The 18,226-nt window shown below is 44.2% G+C and overlaps 1 protein-coding gene across 1 annotated transcript in view; it reads right to left on the minus strand.

Moving 5' to 3' along the window:
* Window positions 1-357: 357 nt before the first annotated feature.
* The window catches only part of LOC109312773 (collagen alpha-1(IX) chain-like), a 31,060-nt gene continuing 13,191 nt past the window's right edge, over window positions 358-18,226 (minus strand). The window contains exons 12-26 of the mRNA XM_019539088.1: window positions 18,072-18,125; window positions 15,520-15,573; window positions 14,563-14,616; window positions 13,362-13,406; window positions 12,362-12,415; window positions 12,227-12,280; window positions 10,845-10,898; window positions 9,461-9,532; window positions 9,335-9,370; window positions 7,663-7,707; window positions 6,649-6,681; window positions 4,578-4,724; window positions 3,353-3,411; window positions 1,669-1,759; window positions 358-537 (exon numbers count right to left, since the gene is read on the minus strand). Of these exons, the coding sequence (XP_019394633.1) occupies window positions 358-537; window positions 1,669-1,759; window positions 3,353-3,411; window positions 4,578-4,724; window positions 6,649-6,681; window positions 7,663-7,707; window positions 9,335-9,370; window positions 9,461-9,532; window positions 10,845-10,898; window positions 12,227-12,280; window positions 12,362-12,415; window positions 13,362-13,406; window positions 14,563-14,616; window positions 15,520-15,573; window positions 18,072-18,125 (1,032 nt within the window). The remainder of the gene's footprint in view (window positions 538-1,668; window positions 1,760-3,352; window positions 3,412-4,577; window positions 4,725-6,648; window positions 6,682-7,662; window positions 7,708-9,334; window positions 9,371-9,460; window positions 9,533-10,844; window positions 10,899-12,226; window positions 12,281-12,361; window positions 12,416-13,361; window positions 13,407-14,562; window positions 14,617-15,519; window positions 15,574-18,071; window positions 18,126-18,226) is intronic.

The raw sequence follows: 18,226 nt of genomic DNA on the forward strand, positions 1-18,226 counted from the left end.
TAGAATACAATAGTATTACAAACTCTGTGTATAACAATCCTCTACTTATGATAATTCCAACCGATTTTTTTTTCATGATTATGATGCAGCAAAATAACTAACTTTATTAAAGCAAATGCCCTCTTAATGAACTTTTCTCTGGGTGGCACAGGAATTCATTGTAATGATGAGGTAGCACAGCATATGACTGAAATATATGCTAAAGAAATAACAACAGTCGGAGTTCCATTCGTAATGGGTTTCTTTTGTCCCGTTAGCCAATAATAAGAATTTTATAGTGGGTGTTAGAGATATTGAGCTGTTTTTAGCTTCTTAGCCTTGCATTATTACTCATTTACAGTTAACTTGCTGGTCCCTTTACAGATCCCTGTTCTGCCAGCAGTTTTGGAGTGTAGATACCACAATCTGTTGCTTCACACAGGCCAGGGATGCCTTCAGGACCAGGAAATCCAGGCTGCCCAGGAGGGCCCCTGTATCCAGGAGGGCCTGTTGGGCCTGGCTGGCCATCTTGGGCAGTAGCAGGATGTCCAGGAAACCCTAGAGAACAAGAATGAGATCAGGAAATGACATAAAAGGATGAGGGAAACTTGAAGGAGTTGAATCCTTCCTCCCCAAACCAGGGGAGGTTCTTCTTCTCACGCTGGTGTGAGGGAAGAGTCTCTCTGTTAGCACTGGTGGAGTTATACTTGTGTTAAACTGAGAGCTGAATCAGCTCATGGCATGGAGAAATTCAGGAAAATCAGCAAACTGGGAGGGTTAAAAGAGGCAGTGAGAAATTTAGCTGCTGACTCAGGGGGAATATTCATACCCTCTCCATGAGCCAATAACAGTGTTGGCCTGTCTGAACCTTCCTCCCCTCCCCATGTACACAATACATTCACATAAAACAAAGCTCCTTCACAGAACCCTGTTAAATCAGTACAAAGTACGGCTTCTCCTTCTATGTAAGCCAAAACCACAGTGCAAGCAGCTGAATACTTTTAAAAAGTGTTGGGGAACATTGGGTTCTCTGCACAGTCTTGTACTAACAAGTCCTATATTATTAATGCCTTGCTTCAAGGGGTGGAGAGCTGATTTTTTTCCTTATAAAAAAGTCAAGAGAAAACAGTTGCAAGGGATGCTCTGCTCCCTTTTTCTTGAATATTCCTAACAGCTGTTCTCATGATATTACCAAGATCCTCACAATGTCATCATTAGCGCTGGCTGCCATCAAAACCTTCACATTTTGCAGAAAGAGAGAGAGAAACTAGCAAGTAGTAAACTTATACTTAGAACAAAAAAAATGTGTAGGGGATATTGTGAATAGCTTGAATAATGTTGCATATTTGCATCGAGGCTTGTAAACATTTTGCTGTACAAAACACAGTGATTCAAAAGGTTGCATATCAACAGTTCAAGGCTGAATCTAGGAACACCTTTGTGGTGAGAATAGAAAGAAGTAGAGTGCAAGGGAGTTTAAAAATCCTCCGATGATACATTTGGCCATCATTCATTACCTATAGACCCCGGAGGTCCATCTGGTCCGGGGAGCCCTTCACCCAGATCTCCTCTATCACCTTTCTGGCCTTTTTCTCCTATGTGGCAGAAAACATATAAAGACATGAACATGAGACTTGCTTACAGAGGATTATTCCTTATCAATCCATATAGAAACATTAATTTCTCTACCTGGTTCCCCAGCTTCTCCTTTAGCTCCAGGAAATCCAGTAGGTCCCCTGGGGCCAGGTTTCCCAGTAAGTCCAGGAAGACCTGGTTTTCCCTGTTCAAATAAATATGAACAGCTTTAATTTGTAAATAGCCCAAGCAGTGTGCCTGACTTCATTGTATTTGGGAAAACAAAAAAAAACAATAAAAAACAGAAGGGATAAGAAATGCATCATCAGAAGAAAGGAAACAAATGTCTTCAAAGTTTCATGCCAAGTACATCAGAGTTTACCTGCCTTTTTCCCAGGTGGTCCTGCCATGCCAGGAAGTCCTGGGGGTCCAATTAGTGTCAGATTAGCAGTGGGACAAGCGCTGGCACATTTGTATCTGATACCTGCTGAATATTGGGCTATCTGAGCTATGATCACATTACGACACAGTTCATACATGTGCTCCTCAGGCATTCCTGGCCCCTAAGAGGAAAGTACTTGTTTATAACACAAATAAAACTGATATCCTATTGAATAACACTCTAGGGAATTCATTATACTGTAACTCAGTAGTGCTCAAGCTCTTGTTTTCATGACAGATCAAACCTGCGAAGCAGCATCATCCAGACATGGGGTCTCCATGGGTTCAGAAATTTGGCACGGTAAGAGTGTTAATTGCTCTCAGAGCTGTAGCAATTAATGCTGCTACCCTTCCTTCACCATCAAATTTCTGGGCCTGTGGAGAGCTCTAAGGTCCAGATGACATGGCTCCACATCAGGGGTGGGCAATTATTTCAGGAGGAGGGCTGCTTACTGTGTTTTGGCAAGCTATCAAGGGCCGCAAGACAGGCAGTCAGGGGCAAATAAATATTAATTTTCTAATTTTTTTAGGGGCCCCGTGGGCCAGATAGAATGGCTTGCCGGGCTGCAACCAGGCTGCATTTTGCCCACCCCTGCTCCACATGCTGGTAGCACCAGCATCTCATCATCCTGTGGCAAGATCTGGCACGCAGGGTGACACTGTGGCCAGATCCAGTACACTGGGTTGTGCCAGCATGTGGGATAACACCCATGGTCTAACCTCACATGCCAGTCCTGCATTGAATAAGGCCCATGGACAGACGCTGCTGTGGACTGGTCCCACACCACTCATCTGGCCTGCAGGGCTGCTATAAATATTCACCAAATAATTGGATGAACGGTATATAGCTTTTGGTTTGTTCAGAAACTGCTCAATTTGAATTTTTCTCATGTGCAATGGGTCACCACAGTCCTGTGGTAGCTATTCAGGGCAAATTTTTAGGAAGGATAATAAGAAACAACCCTTGGCAAATGGTAAGCAACAAATATTGACTGGAAAAACATCCCTGTATGCATCAGAAGTTGTTGACTTTTTTTCTGGAAGGTTTAGACAGGGATGGACTGGCTGACCTCCTAATGTCCCTTCCTGCCTCTTCTATGACTGTATTGTCTGCATCTATGGCTGTACAAAGAACAGGCATTAGTACATCAAGCCATTTGTTAACTTTGGTGCTAACGGAGAAGATGATGGAAGTAAACACCTATTTGTAGGAATCTGAACAAAGCTCATTTTTCATCTTTAATTAAGCCAACTTTCCAGGCCCAAAGTGATCCCCTCCTCATCGGAAAACAAACACTGTATCTTCATGGCATCAGATTTCATAATACTGTAAATTCTTGTTTGTTCAGCAACTTACTTGAATATAGACACCAACATTTCAGGCAGCTTGGCACTGGCGCTTGCTTCATCCCACTTCTAAAAAGTGTTCGGGTTTTGTTGTTGTTGTTTTTAAATTGATCATATTGCTTCTGAACACATCAAATAGTAACAGCAGCAACCTTTGCATTAAGCTTTATTCAGAAATGCAGCCAAGGCTTTACAGACAATGAACAGACCGAGTTTGGGGACATGGAGATTATATAGGAAGGTGATTCTTTTTTTTTTTTTTTAAGTTGTGGGGAACCTTGCTTTACTTTTCGTACCTGCCGGCTTACTTGTATATGAATTTAGAGCTGGTTAAAAAAGTGCTAATAGCTTTAAACACCAAACTCCTCTCATGATCTAAAGAGTAGGCTGAGTACTGGCACCAGCTGTGCTACCCCAGGAAGTGTGCACATATGTTAATAAGGAGCAGGGACTTTACAATGCAAGAGCTGATGTGTAGTAAGTACTCAGATGCCTGTAACTACCCCAAGGTAAGTAAAAGCTGAACTGGGGCAATTTAGCTTTGTTTCATCCAAGCTGCCTTATTTTATTGGCTTTTACTTACCAGAGGCTCATTGCAGATGCATTAAAAGTGACCTTGCACCAGCTGTTCCATAGTAAGTCTCCATCCCCTGCTAACTCATTGGAAACAGCACCTGCCCAGGGTCAGCCTAAGAGTACAAAAGAGGGCTCAGAGGCAGCGCTTCTGTGTCTGCTCCTAACTTTGCTGTGACCTTGTGGTATAGTCTAGAGAGAGTCTTACAACTTCATTATGCCCCTGAGCTAACCTGAAGGACTATTTCTTTAGTGAGTAAACAGAGCAGTCTGTGTGACTGTTTGATCTTTGGCCTCTCTGCAGAGTTTTTTTTTTTCAGCAAAAACATTGAGCTGAAAGTAATTTGTGATTTGTCCACTAGGAAAACTGACCTCTGATAAACCAAAGCAAAGCAACAGCCACTAGAGATCAAAACCTCCCTGGCCCTTCTGATCCAGGCTAGACTTGTTCTAGAGACAGAGATAATAGACTCTATTCTGTCTACTGTCCTGAGAGCAGGATAGTTCTTCTGGGATGGAAAATCTGACAGCTGTATAACCAGGAAAGTGGATGGGGGGAATCCTGATCCTCACAGAATCAGGAAGAAAGGGAGAGAAGGAACACCAGAGCAGCAAGAACTGAAAAGGGAATCAGCATAGAAAAGAGAGGAGATAAAACATACCTCAGGTCCACGAGGCCCTGGAGATCCAGGGGGACCGATTATTCCATTCTCCCCCACAAAGCCTGGAAAACCTCTTGGACCAGGTAAGCCAGGGACACCTCTTTGGCCTTCTGGACCAACTGGACCAGGAGATCCACATTCTCCTTGCTGTTAGTGGAAATTTGACAGAGAAAATGAACAAATGGGTATCTATTCCCCCACCTTCCTCCTTTTGCCCATCTACTCTTCTCCATTGTTCTGTCTGCTTACGTGTATAACAAGCATGCCTGTGCTCATTCAGCACTGTAAGTAGTGTTATAAGGCAGTCACATTTAGAGTTTCTGATGAGCAGTCGTGAAACCTTGCATGTCAGGAAGCCAAGTGCCTTCCTCCTCTTCACATTGGAGGGGAAGTGCTTCAACTTGGAAAATTAATTTGCTTGTCCAGAGTACTGATAAGTGATCATCTCTGCTCACTATCTCCTGTTGTGAGATGTGTTTAATAATTTAGAGCAGCACACCCAGGAAAACTGAATGATCAGTTTTATATTGATGACCCATTCAATTAGTAGTCATTCAATTGATTAATATGCAGGGTGGTAGATCACTGAGAGGAGTTTTCCTGAATGGCTCATGCAGTTGTAACTCCACCTTGATTCCTGCTACATGACTTCCCTCTGGCTGTTTCGGGAACGGTTTTCATAGGAAAAGGACTCACTTCAAATCAAAATTCTCAAGTTTCACATGGGTAGAACCAAAGGGATATGGAGGGTACAGTTGCACCCTCCTTTTTGGACAATACCACAAGAGCAAGAGCCAGTAACTTCTAAGTCTCCAAAGTAGGTAATAATTCTCCCCACTCCTTTCACCTCCGTGCTCAGCAAAATGTCCCCTCCCTGGCCCACTGCTGTCACTGTCCCTAGCTGGCCCAGGGGTGGAAGGAGCTCCAGATCCCCCCTTACCCCACTGTGTTTGGGCTGCATGGGGAGATAGGCTGCTTGGGGGAAAGCAGCAGCTGAGGGAAACATGTTCTCCCTCCCTGCTCCCTCCTCCAGCTCCCCCCAGACCAAAAGCAGGCTCAGGGAGGGGAAACAACAGGGCTGAGCCTGGCTCCCCATGTAACCTGGCTAAAGGGAGAGGCAAGAGTGTCTTGGAAACCTTCCCCTGCCTCTCACACCCTGTCCCAGGCTCAGTTGTGGGCAGAAAAGAAAGGGAATGGGAGGAGAGGGAACATGCTACTGAGCATGGAGGTTAAGGGATGAGAGGGCTTATGGGGGAAGGAATCTTAGCCAATCTGAAGACTTAAAAAAAATCCCCAGCTGCTGTTCTTGCACCATGGTCTGCCTGCTTTTGTTGCTGGAGTGGGGGGAAGGAGGAGGATATGAGATCAGGGTGTAGCCACTCCAGCCGTCTCAGTTGCTGTTCCCACAACTCCACTCTACAAACTCTTGGATCCACTCATCAAATCTTACCATATAAAACACCAGCCCCATTAATGTCCATCCTAGTCCAGCAGGCAAGCCACTTGCATGTTTATAACACTGATATCACATAAGCAGGTTGCAAGCTTTGGGGTTTTCTTTCCCCCCCACCCCACAACTCCAGAGCCAGGGCAAGTTTTGAATCTGGGATTTAAGCATCAAGAAGCTGATTCTGGTGAAGGTTTATGTTCTGTGTTGCACACACCAAGGAGCAAGCCCTTGACTTGGCATGCAGTATGAGTAACCAGATTCTCCTCAGTCTGTGGAGCAGCAGCCCTGAGGTGTGGTGGCTGTAATCTTTGAGCTCCAGTAGCCCTAATGGCTGGCATGCTTCTCATAAGCAAATGGGGAATAACTTGTGGGCCATGCTAGCTGCAGTCCACAGCAAACATGTTATGTGCTGGAACACGGGAGTGGGTGGTGGGGCTCTCAGTGATGCAGAATACAACTCTGCTGCCTGTCTTGGAGGATGGAGCTCCTTTAATTCTGACCTCATTTCTGAGGCCAACCTGTTTCCTGTGAAGCAGCTTCCCTAACAATGGGAGTCAAACAAATAATTCCTCATGACTCATCACAGCTACAATGGGCACTATAGCAAAAAGCACGACATACTTGGCCTTTGTCTCCCCTGTCCCCGGGATCACCCTGCAAATTGAAACAATAAAAAGTCAGCTCATTGGTGTTAGCATTTGCAAGGGTCTTCAGCACTGTAACAGGAGGCCTGCTCAGGGCCAATCTCACTGTGGCCCACCTACCTGTTTCTGGGCTAACCACCCACATTCTCACCCACCATGTCTTGTTGTTAATTAGTTAAATAGATGTAATTAAGCAGGAGGCTGCCCATTTCCTTCCCCAATGCAAGGGGGCGCTTTCTGCAGCTACTTTCCTCCCCTACACCACAGCCCAAGCCTCGCAGATGGCATCCAGGTGTCATCATAATCACCAGCCCCCACACTGGGCCCCAGAATCCTCCTGATTGAACCCTGCCTGGATTCTTCACCTCAGGCAGTCTCACCCACTTTCATACTAGGCAGCATAGCCCCCTGAACTGCTTCCCCTTCAGGTGTGGTTCCCCCAGGACCGTCAGCTTACTAGCCCTGGCCCCCAGCTCTTGGGTGTTCCTCATGGTGGGCCCCTGGCCCTTTGACCCTTCCAGTCCTGGCCCCAGCATTGACCAGTCGGGGGAAGTTCAGACAGGCCTGAGTCTATGTCCTTTCTCTCTCTCCGGGGATTCACCCTCCAGGCCCTCCAAACAAGGGGTAGCCCACCCAGTTGTGGGGGCTAGGAGTTAAGGCACCCCAACCCACCTTTCAGCAGGGTGGTAACTGGCCTGGCATTTCCTGGGGGCTCCTGCATCACTGAGAGCCCCACCACCCACTCCCAACAGGGTACAGTTTTAAGTCATACCCAGGACCAGGAACTTTCCAACCATCCCCTACCTCAAGACAATGTTCTTACCTCATCTCCAACAGCAGAACTGCCCTGTTTATATGGGCAGCCCCAGATCCAAAATGGCTGCCCTCATCAGGCACCTGGCGGCCGCCAGCTCCAGGCCCCCAAAGTGGCAGGCACATACAGTGCCCTGCCACAAGCACCATCATAAATTTCCAAGGGCATGAGTTGTACCTGGGATCCAGCATCCCCAATGTCTCCTTTTCTTCCAGTATCACCCTGTAAAGGAAGGAGTGCAAGTCATAGCATTGTATATTTTGGATATACATGGATGGAAGGTGTGATCTAGAGTCTAAATCACACTGTCTTTTTCCCTAGAACTGCCACTGCCTTGAAGAGTGGCCTAGGGCAGCATTTCTCAACCCATGAGTCATGACCCAAAAGAGGGGTGCAAGACTAGATAAAAGGGTCGCAAACAAACTTTAAAAATGGTCTCTCCTTTCAGTATGAAAAAACATGGGAAACTGTGGGTTTTCCCTTGCAGGCTGGCTGAGTTCCAGCCTGCGAGTGGCTGCTTGGGTCCCTCTGCCCCACACACACCAAACCCCTGCCCCACACACTGGTGGGCTGAGGCCAGGGGATGGGGAGCAGTGGATTGTGAGTGAGGGGCACCAGCAGGGCCAGGTGGCTGTTTTGTACTTAAACTATTTACTGGGTCAGGACTGGCCATTGATGTTTACAAATGGGTTCTGGTACAAAAAAGTTGGAGAACCACTGGCTTAGGGCAAGTCATAGACATTCTTTGTTATTTGTTTTCCTCATCTCTAAATTGGAGATTCATTTTTCAGTGGAGTGTAAGGAGCACGTGTTATTTGGTGAAGTGAGGTCTATGGATGAAAAGCACCCCACACCCACATCCAACAAAGCCCCCTCACCCCATCCACAATTTTAGGATTCAATGGGCATGTCTACATGAGACATTTACTGTGGAGTTACCTAACTAGGTCTGCAGTAAATGTCTTGGTGTCTACATATGCAGGGCTGTTAGGACAGAGTAAACTAATTGACTCTGCTGCAGATAGTGCTTGTAAGGGTTTTTTTTTTGTTTTTATTTTTGTTTTTACTCTGAAGCAACACATGTTTAGATGTGGATGCAGCTGGCTTGGGGCATAAGGGAACTTCAGTGCAGGGACTGCCTGCCAGCTAGCCCCACACTGAAGCACCCCCATGGCCCAGCCAGCCCCTGTGGAGCAGATTGAGCTAGGTCAGAGCAGCCCTGAGCTGGCAGGCTGATCTCCCAGGCCCTCTGCCAGCTGGGGTTGCTCTGACCCAGCTCCATGTGCTGTGGTCCCAGGCACACATTCAAACTCCAGCATGGTATGCACATTAATTGCATGTGTAGATCTGCTCAGTGTTAAGACAATCCTCCTTGTCATCAAAAACAGCTCCTCTCATGATCCAGATCCACAAGAGTACAAGAGGGTACTTGAATGTGATAATAGATTTCCTTCTACTTTAAAGCAACAGTTCAGGCTTCCTGAGAATCCCCTATCCCTGCTCAGCCCAGGGAATATAGCACTGGGATGGTGCATAAATGCTGACCTGCTGTGTGGCAGCAGAAGCATCATTATTTCGGTGCATGAATCAGGTTTGAGGAATCTGAGAGAGTGCCTGAGTTCTCCCTCAGAGCCTGGGTGGTATGACATACTTAGTTCTAAGTGTCATGACCTTACAAAACCCAAATGAAATCTCCTTTCACTGTAACACTCCAGAAAACCTTGTGTATTGTAAAACTCATCCATAAATCAGAGTGGTACACCAGTGCCATTATGAAGCCATTTCTGTGCAACAGCATATTTATAGTTGCCTTTCTGAAATATATACTTCAAAAGCAAATAAACCATACCTTTGGGCCTTGATCTCCAGTCTCACCTTGAGCCCCCTGTGGAAAAGACAGGCAACAAAATAAAATTATACCCAGGGAAGACTGAAGTAACCATATGAGTTGCTCATTAGTAAGCTGGACTTTTACCTTTTGGCCTTTCATTCCTTTAGCACCAGGTTTACCTGGTAGGCCAGGATCACCCATTGCACCTTTGGCTCCCTGCATGGAAAAGAGACAGAGAATCTGTAACTGTTTTCTACAAATCCTGTTAAATTAGATTTCAATACCAGTTTTAGTTTTTTCTTTTCTGTTGCTTTTTTAAACATTTAATTTGAATTTATATGTTGGGCTCATTCATGATGTCATGGTCTTCACAAAGTCTCCTTGCTAGAACACATCTGGTAGGAAAAGAAAAAGTCTAGCAACTCTTTGAATGGAACAACACACTTATGGAAACAGTGAATTATCTTCAGCATAGAATAAACCTAAATGGTAAAATATGGTGGCTGTTTGAAAAGTATATTATCCTTGTACTTAAATTCATTTAACATGTGCACTGTGTTTGGTTTATTCCCAGATGTATTTAGAGTGCTGTTTACTTGGGAGTCTGATTCTTTAAGATACCTTTTACTTGGTGCACTTGAGAAACTCTAGTCATCTGATGGGGCTCCCAGCTGTAGGAGTGCATGGCTCACTCCCGAAGCTTGCTGCTTGTTGGTGCAGAGGGAGCCCAGGCTTGGTTGACAGATCCTACAGAACAACGGCCCCAGATGCCATCCCTTTACCATAGGGCAGTGTCTGCAAGTGGGAAAATTTTCTGCTTATAGCTCCATGCCTCAAGAATCCTCTGCAGGGATTCCTGGGATGCTCATTTCATGCTGTTGCACCCCAGTCTGTGAAGCCTGCACCCCAGCCCATGAAACCTGCACCCTGGGAATCCCCTGCAGGGGGATTCTCATGGCATGCAATAATCGGACAGACATCCTTCCCTATAAGGCATCAGACCCTTGACTATGTTTGATTATGCAAATAGTTTGGGGCACTTGGAGCATGAGAAGGGGCAGGGACATCTGTTCAGTCACAACTTATGCCTCCATAAAAACATTTATGGCAACATAAGAGTAATGTCTGTTTGCACCCTAAGACTGTAGCTGCATTCTGAGACAGGTTAAAAAGTTTTCTTGCACTTTGAAGATAGCTCTTGTGTGGCTGTGTAAGAAGACTTCCTGCCACTCCCTCCACCTCTGCATGGCAGCTGGGAATAACAGCATTCCCCTCTCCAAGCAACCCTGGATGACCACATTACTTCAAAGGCCTCTGGCCCCCTCCCACTCTTACCAACAAAGGTGAGTGATTTTCCCACATCACTCCATGGCCCAAGGCAGTTCTATCCCCAGTGCAGTGATGGTCCTCTTAGACTCATCTTAGCCCAGGATGAACACCTTGTTCACAGAAGAATTTTTTTCCTATGTGGTTTTCTGAAGGGCATAGCTCTTGGGAACACACAGTTACCTCTTGGTATATCCCTTACCATGTAGCCTGATCTTCCTGGTGGTCCCTTGGGACCCTGCTCACCTTTGTTACCCTGTCAAGGGAGCCAAAAGCAAATTAAATCTCTGGGGTTTTTTTCCTGAAGACAAATCAGCAATAACACAGTCCTCATTTTAAGAAGGGGTGGAGAAGTTAAGAGAGGGTTCAGAGGACTGTGATAAAAATGATAAAGGTGTTACAAAGCAAGCTGTATGAGGAAAGGTTGAGAGAACTAGTCATGATTAGCTTGGAGAAAAGGCAATTAAGGAAGGGGAAGTGATAGCTGTCTTCAAATACCTGAAAGACTGCCATAAGGGGGAGAGGGGGAGAACTGTTCTTTGCTGCACAGGGTAGCATGTGAAGTAATGGCTTCAAAGTAGGTTTAGATTAAGTATCAGAAGATGCATCTACACAAATTGTGTTACTGCAGAGTTGAAGCTGTGCTGTAAAGTACCCCTATTAGGTTGGAGTAAACTAATTAACTCTGCTATAAGACACTTCTGCCCAATACATGTGCTATCCTCCAGCAGAGTTATTTACTCTGCTGCAACATACTTGTAGACAGTGACTGGGGCTGCCTGCTGACTAGACCTGCACTGTAGCACATTCATGCCCGAGCCAGCCCCTCTGCAGCACACTAAGCCAGGGGGAGCAGCTCTGGGCTGGCAGGCTAACCCCCTGGACAACCTGCCAACTGGGGCTGTGCCATCCCAGCTCAACATGTTGCAGTCCTGGGCAGATGTGAAGATACTGCACCCGGGAGCAATAAACTCTGGTACAAACTGCGCCAGTGCTTTTTCTGTCAGATTAATCACATGTAGATGCCCCCAGAAAGAACTTTCTTACTATTAGAATAGTGAAACAGTGGAATAAACTGTGGAATCTCTTTCACTGAAGGGTTTTCAAGAAGAGTTTAGATACACATTGGCTAGGGATGATTTAGTAGAACCATTCCTGCATTAATGCAGGGGGTTGGATGGACTGCCCCTTGAGGTCCCTGACAACCCAACAATTCTATGGTAATTGGATTGGATCTATTTCAACACTTTATGTCATGGTTAAAGTGAACTTTTTTTTTTAAAGGGAGCTCAATTTCTCCATGTCAAGGTATGTTTGAGATGGGTTTTTGCATTACATGACCAGCAGGAAAGTTAAATGATTAATAATGAGAGTATAATTATATGTAATCAACTTCAGTGGAACCTCTGAGTTTCCTCTGACAAAAGTTTTAGGTTTAAATTGGAACAGGGTAAGGTCATGGAGTGATGGACAAGCGAGTCATGTAAATCATATTTTTGCTAACATCTTCATTCCCTAATTCTTGTATTGGTTATTGTTAATGGTGGCTCTCTTCTTTTTGTTTAATTATCAAGTTGTTTTTACCTTTGGTCCCATGAGTCCAATCTCACCCTCTAATCCTGGGATTCCCAGTGGACCCTACAAAACAATGAAATATCTCTCAGAACAAATTTTTATTGCCTGAAAATGATTCAGTTAGATCTAGGTCAGTGTTCTTACATCTCTTCCTGGAATGCCATCCAGGCCTGGGATTCCCATAGGTCCTTCATCTCCCTGAAAATCATAAGAACCAGGTATTCAAAACAGCCTCTCAAGAACATTCATTAAAATAATACAGAAAATCTACCATTGCTTTTGTCTGTATGTCTTAGCGAATTCAATACTCATGGAAGATTCTGCCTCAACACCCCTGAAGACTGAAGTTTGTTACTGAACAACAGACAACTAAGGGCCAGATTCTGTTCCACCTATTAGGTGCATAAGTGGATGCAGGGGCTTAAGCGTGATTCTATTTTACCCTGCCCAAATCCTTGAAAAACAGTTCATGCAGAAGGTGAGTGGATCCTCCTCCTCCTCACTTTGTTCTTTGTAACTCAGTCTTAAGGGTCAGATAATGGCAATTGACAAAAGTAGATTCATTGATGCATTTTCTGGGCCTAGAGCAAGGTAGAACAGGATTAAACCTAGGCACCTAAGTCTACTTAAATACCTAAGAGGTAGAATGGTCAAATAGCCACATAATACTCCACCAATTGACCTAAAAATTGATTTGATGGGACTATCTCCAAGGATGAGAGGAGATGAGTCTCCATGACTGTTCCAAAAAGTGTGTACTTGTTCCCTATGTTCTTCCAGCTTGGATCTCAAAGAAAGGTTTATTAACATTTCAAGAAACAATGACAATGGGATGGTGGAAGTTCATGCATGATTGGAAATAAGATGTCTGAAGAATAACTTACAATGAAATCAGTTGTGCAGTAGGAATAGGGTAATGTTTTATAGCCAAGCAGCTTGTATTTTCTCTCATGTAGGGTAAAATAAGATATTTGAACTATGTATTCTTAAAATCCTCTACTTCCCTTACTGTTATACCTTTTCAATACATAAGCGTTTAATTAGTTCCTAGTCCCTGCCCATTGCAAACAATATCAAAGCTCCTCCTGACTTCACTGGGGCAGGATATAGTGCTTAATCCAGCCAAAATAGACCTTTTTTGTACCTTAGGCCCTGCTTCTCCAGTTTCTCCCATGGCTCCTGGATAACCCTGGGTGAAAGGGAAAAAGGAAAATTGAAGGAATGGTGGTACAGTAATGTTAGGTAAAGGATGTCAAACAGTTCATGAATTTTGAACAGAACATTATATTTTTCACCTCTGATAAGACATAGATGGTGCCCTAGTCCCTTCTGATCTCTTGTAGCCCATTGCAGCTTTTGGGATTCTGTTTTTTTCAGATTAAAGAACTCAAATTTATTATAAGGTACCCAAGGGAGTGCTCTGTGGCATGTCACATGAACCAAACTAGATATCCTTTTGGATCCTTTTGGGCTAAACAGATATTGTATGTTTGCCTATTATCACAGTGGTCTGGATGTTATGATGCAACCAGGTCCCTTTCTATGCTCCCAAATTACTGTGTCACATCAGATCTAGATCTCAAAATGGGTCTGGTGCAAAAAAGACAGTCAGGTACAATCAGCGTACACAACAATTCTATTTCACTTTGATTTTTTTACAAGTCTAGTTTTGAAAGATGGGTCTTACTAATCATGTAAAATAAAGAATAAAAAGTAACAACAGAAAGTATTTCTATGCTTAGGGAGAGCTGAAGCTTGCCTGCATGTTATGCAGCTATGCATCAGGAGAAAGTGCTCAATTGCTTCAATACCTTTTTGATTCAGTAATGTTTGCTTTTCATTCCTTTTAATTTTTTTTTAAGCAATAGCAACTTTAAATAGTAGACAACAGTTGGGAAATGAGACTTAGACCCATCCATTTAGCTGAGCCTATGCATTTTAGGTATAGTACCACTGCTGGCATCCTGATTCTGTCATTGTCAATGAATATATTGCTCCTTGAATAGTCCTGCTAAAATCAGTGGGAATTCACTGATGAGCACTTTCTCATTGGTGACAGCCCTGTTAATTTCAATGGGATTACTTGTGAGAGGTTCACGAGTGTAAGGAAGGAAGGGCAGGTTGGCACCAGAAGTGTCCTGTGTACTAGATTGAGCTGATTCAGAGCAGGCTTGGGCTGGCAGGCTGAGCCTCCGGGCCCTCTTCCAGCTGGGATTGCTCTGACCCAGCTCAATGTACAAAGAACTCTTAGTCACCTTAATGGGACTCTCACCTGCTAAGGATTTACATGATTAGACTTTTACCAATAGAGACATGAGGCACAGTTTGCTGCCTTCTAGATTTACCATAGATCCTTGCTTTCCATGGGCTCCTTTGGGTCCAGTAGCACCAGCAAAGCCCTGGGACAGAGATTTGAGAGTTGTGATTTCGATGTATCTTGTTCTTCACTAAATTATATCTATAACTTGAGTGTTCAGTCCATTTTTGAATGAGTGACTGCATCTGCATTCCAGTTTCTGGCTCGTCATTATTTCTCATGCTGGTAACCAGCATTCTCAGTATGAAGATGGGCAAGAATAAGTGAAAAAACTGGACCCATGCACACCCATTTTTGGCTGGCTGTGTATCTCTGTCCCCAGCAGTAGGACTTCTCCAGGCATGAGGAAAGCTCCTGCTTAGCCCTCAAGCAGAATGGCTAAAGTGCAGCAAACATGAAGTGATGGGGGGCGCTTTGCAGCAGAGCTGTTGTTACATTGCATGAAGAAAGTCTGAATAAATCAGCTACACTTCCTCCAGGGGGTTCTTGCAGCTGTTTGGATCCTACATTAACCTTGACGCAGCTCTGAGCTAAGGACATGGCATAAACTGCACCATCTCAGAAACAGGCTAGGATGTACCATGACTAAGGCATCTCTCGGTCATGACTGCCCTTGTTTCTGTCTTGTTCTTAAAGGTTATACTACCAGGAACCTACTATATGCCTTGCTCCACCCACAGAAGCAGTGTAGGTGCATTGGCACAGCACTTCAGGTGGCATAATTAGCACTAATGAGTGGCAGTGCTGATTAGCCTAGCTCCATGTCAATTAGTCTGCCTGCAATGCTTCCTAGATACATTGTTTTTGGTTCAGAAAGCAGCTCAGCCTGAGCAATTCCGTTTTCTATGTAGATGTTGCCAATAGCTGTTTTGTGGGTCATTTTTGCTTTCCCTTCTATTTTTAAAAAAGGATATTTTAAGTATAATATATTTATGATGTATCAGATTTCCTAGGTGTTTCTAAAGGCAACACAGTGGGAAATTACCTTTGGTCCATCTGGCCCTGGAGGTCCTGGTTTTCCTGGTGTTCCTTGTGAACCCTAGTTGACAACAACACAAACCCAATGTTTCACTGGGTTAATCTAATTAGATAATTAAAGAAAGTACCAATGGGCAATGGGTGCATTTAGCATGGCTATAAATCTATTTTTTTTTATGCAATCAGTTTTGGAAATCCTATCTTGTTAGAAGTAATAAGATATGATAGGGGGTTTTCCCCCTCTAGTTTGTGGGGAAAATTGACATACATGGATACATATGTATAGTCCTTAGCGCACAGTTTCTGAAGCATATTAGAAATGGTCACTGTTCAACACCTGAAAATGTCTTTGTGACATTTCATGAGTCTCTGCACACAATTTACAGATATATCAGAATGAAGGAAGCACTCACCAGCAGTACATTAGGTGTTCCAGAGGAAGGCATAACCACTATAAAAGGCTGTTAAGTACATGAGGGAAAAGGTTTTTTGAACACGTGTGTTTTAAAGATGGGTTGTGTAAAAAGTTGGAACAATACAGCATTGTATGAAAATAAAATGTTTCAGTAAAAGGCAACAAAAATACTCAGAGGGCTTGAAGAAATGACTCATCAATAGTAATAGTTTGCAGTTATAAAATTTGAAATCTAGTAGAGGTTTCAAGACCAGCTTCTTACTTCAAGTGCTGGGATGTCTGGAACTGGAATTCTGGTTCAGTCCAATATAAAGCAAGGATGCAACCATGCAGGCAGAAACCTGAACCCCCCTGAAGTTTTGGTGGGCACATGAAATTAATGTAAGACAATAAACTCTGGTACACTTCGTGCTGGAGTTTACTGCTCCCAGGCAGAGTGTCTTCACATGCATCTAGGACTGCAGCACGTTAAGCTGGGGTGGTACAGCCCCGGCTGGCATGGGACCTGGGGGGTCTGATGCCCTACCCTGGCTCAATATGTTGTGGAGGGACTGGCTGGGGCATGCAGGTACTATACTGTGGGGCTAGCCAGTAGGCAGCCCCCACACTGTAGCACCCTCATGCCCCAGCTAGCTGGGTCACCATCTACAAGTGCATTGCGGAGGAGTGAATAACTCTGCCATGGACTAGTACTTGTATTGGGCAATACTATCCTACAGAAGAATTAATTAGTTTACTCTGGCGTCTAGATGGTGACCACTGCAGAGCTAATGAGGTAACTCCACAGTAAGCATCTCATGTAAATACACCCATTGTGTTCGTATTTGAGGAATTGTGTCAGGTCTATCTTTTCTCATTAGGAGAAATTTAAAGGTCTAAATATGTAAAGCTGATTTAACATGCATACACAAGCACTCATGTGTGCAAATAGGTAACATGTATGGAGCACCAAGCTTCAGGAAATTATTCATGGTTTCAAAGCACTGATGTTGAGAGAAGAAGTTTTTTAAGCAGAATATTGGTGAAACCTTCCTAGTAGTAAGGTATGTAGAACTGTGTAAGTTGTGGAGTACAGCATATAATGGATTCACTTACCACTTGAGGGCTCCTACCAAAATGCCTCCTTCTGTTGCTGGGTATCTGGGTTCCTTCTCCCTCCTCTGGCTTCCACTTCCTACCCTCGCCCCTGGGGGCAGGATAGCTCAGTGTGTGTCTGGTACTGGGGGAGGGGACATGTTTGCAATCTGGCATCAGTGAGCCAGATACTCAGTTTTTATAAATGTCTATAATTCCACTGAAATTAGTGGCACTTCTAACAATTTATGCCTGCAGAAGATTTTTTTCCAATGTGTTTCATTTTCTGGTACCAGGTTTTCATTCTGGCCTATTCTTGGTATAAAAGTAATGGGCCAATAAAGTATTATTTGTACCAAATAAGCTTATAGGGGGAGAAGCTTATTATTTAGGTACCAAAGAGGTAGTCTGCCTTAAGTGGGAACGAGGCCACTGGTCCCAGGCACTCAGCATCATAGACCAAAACAATTGCACTGTGTTACTTTTGCACTCCTTTGTGCTGCTCCAGCTGTTCGGGAGAGAAGGACTTGGAGTGTGAGCTCCTTTGGGCCCTTGTAGTGCTCTCGCAGTGATACTCCCAGACTGTATCACTGTTCCAGTCAGTTGACAGGCATAGACTCTGGGGACTCTACACCCTTGTTTTGGTTCACCATTTTATATGACCAAGGTATACTAGGACCCAGGGTCAATGTGCTTTATCCTTTTATTAATCAAGCAACTGCCTTGATATTGCTCATTGCGGTTGTCAGTTAAAGTAATGAAAATGGGAGCTGAAGAAAAAAGAATCCTGGGAGAATATAAGTGAGTGTTAAAGGGATTCAAGGTTGTTTAAAGAAATCCCAGCAAGAGAAGACAACAACATAAAACGAAAATGAAGTCATCTGACAAGAGAGAAAACATTGATGGCCAAACTGTGACTAGTGTCAGTGGTCCACTGCTAAAATGCTTCAAGGTTAAATGCCTGGTACTGTGAGAAAGTGATTATTTATAACATTCATGGTGCTGGACCTTGTTTTTTTGTTTATGAGTCAGAGAAAGCCACGTAGACACAAGAAACTGCCATTTTGTACCTCCTCCCCTGGAGCACCAGAGCTGCCATCCTCACCACTCCTCCCAATGTCACCCTGAAACGCAAAAACAGCTATTTCTTCTGGTCTTAGATGCAACTGAATCCCCACAGTGATCCTTATCCAGGACAGGGAGACAGACAGACAGACAGACAGAC

Source organism: Crocodylus porosus, unplaced genomic scaffold (assembly GCF_001723895.1).
Source record: "Crocodylus porosus isolate Cpor-Errol unplaced genomic scaffold, CroPor_comp1, whole genome shotgun sequence".
Classification (NCBI taxonomy): domain Eukaryota; kingdom Metazoa; phylum Chordata; order Crocodylia; family Crocodylidae; genus Crocodylus; species Crocodylus porosus.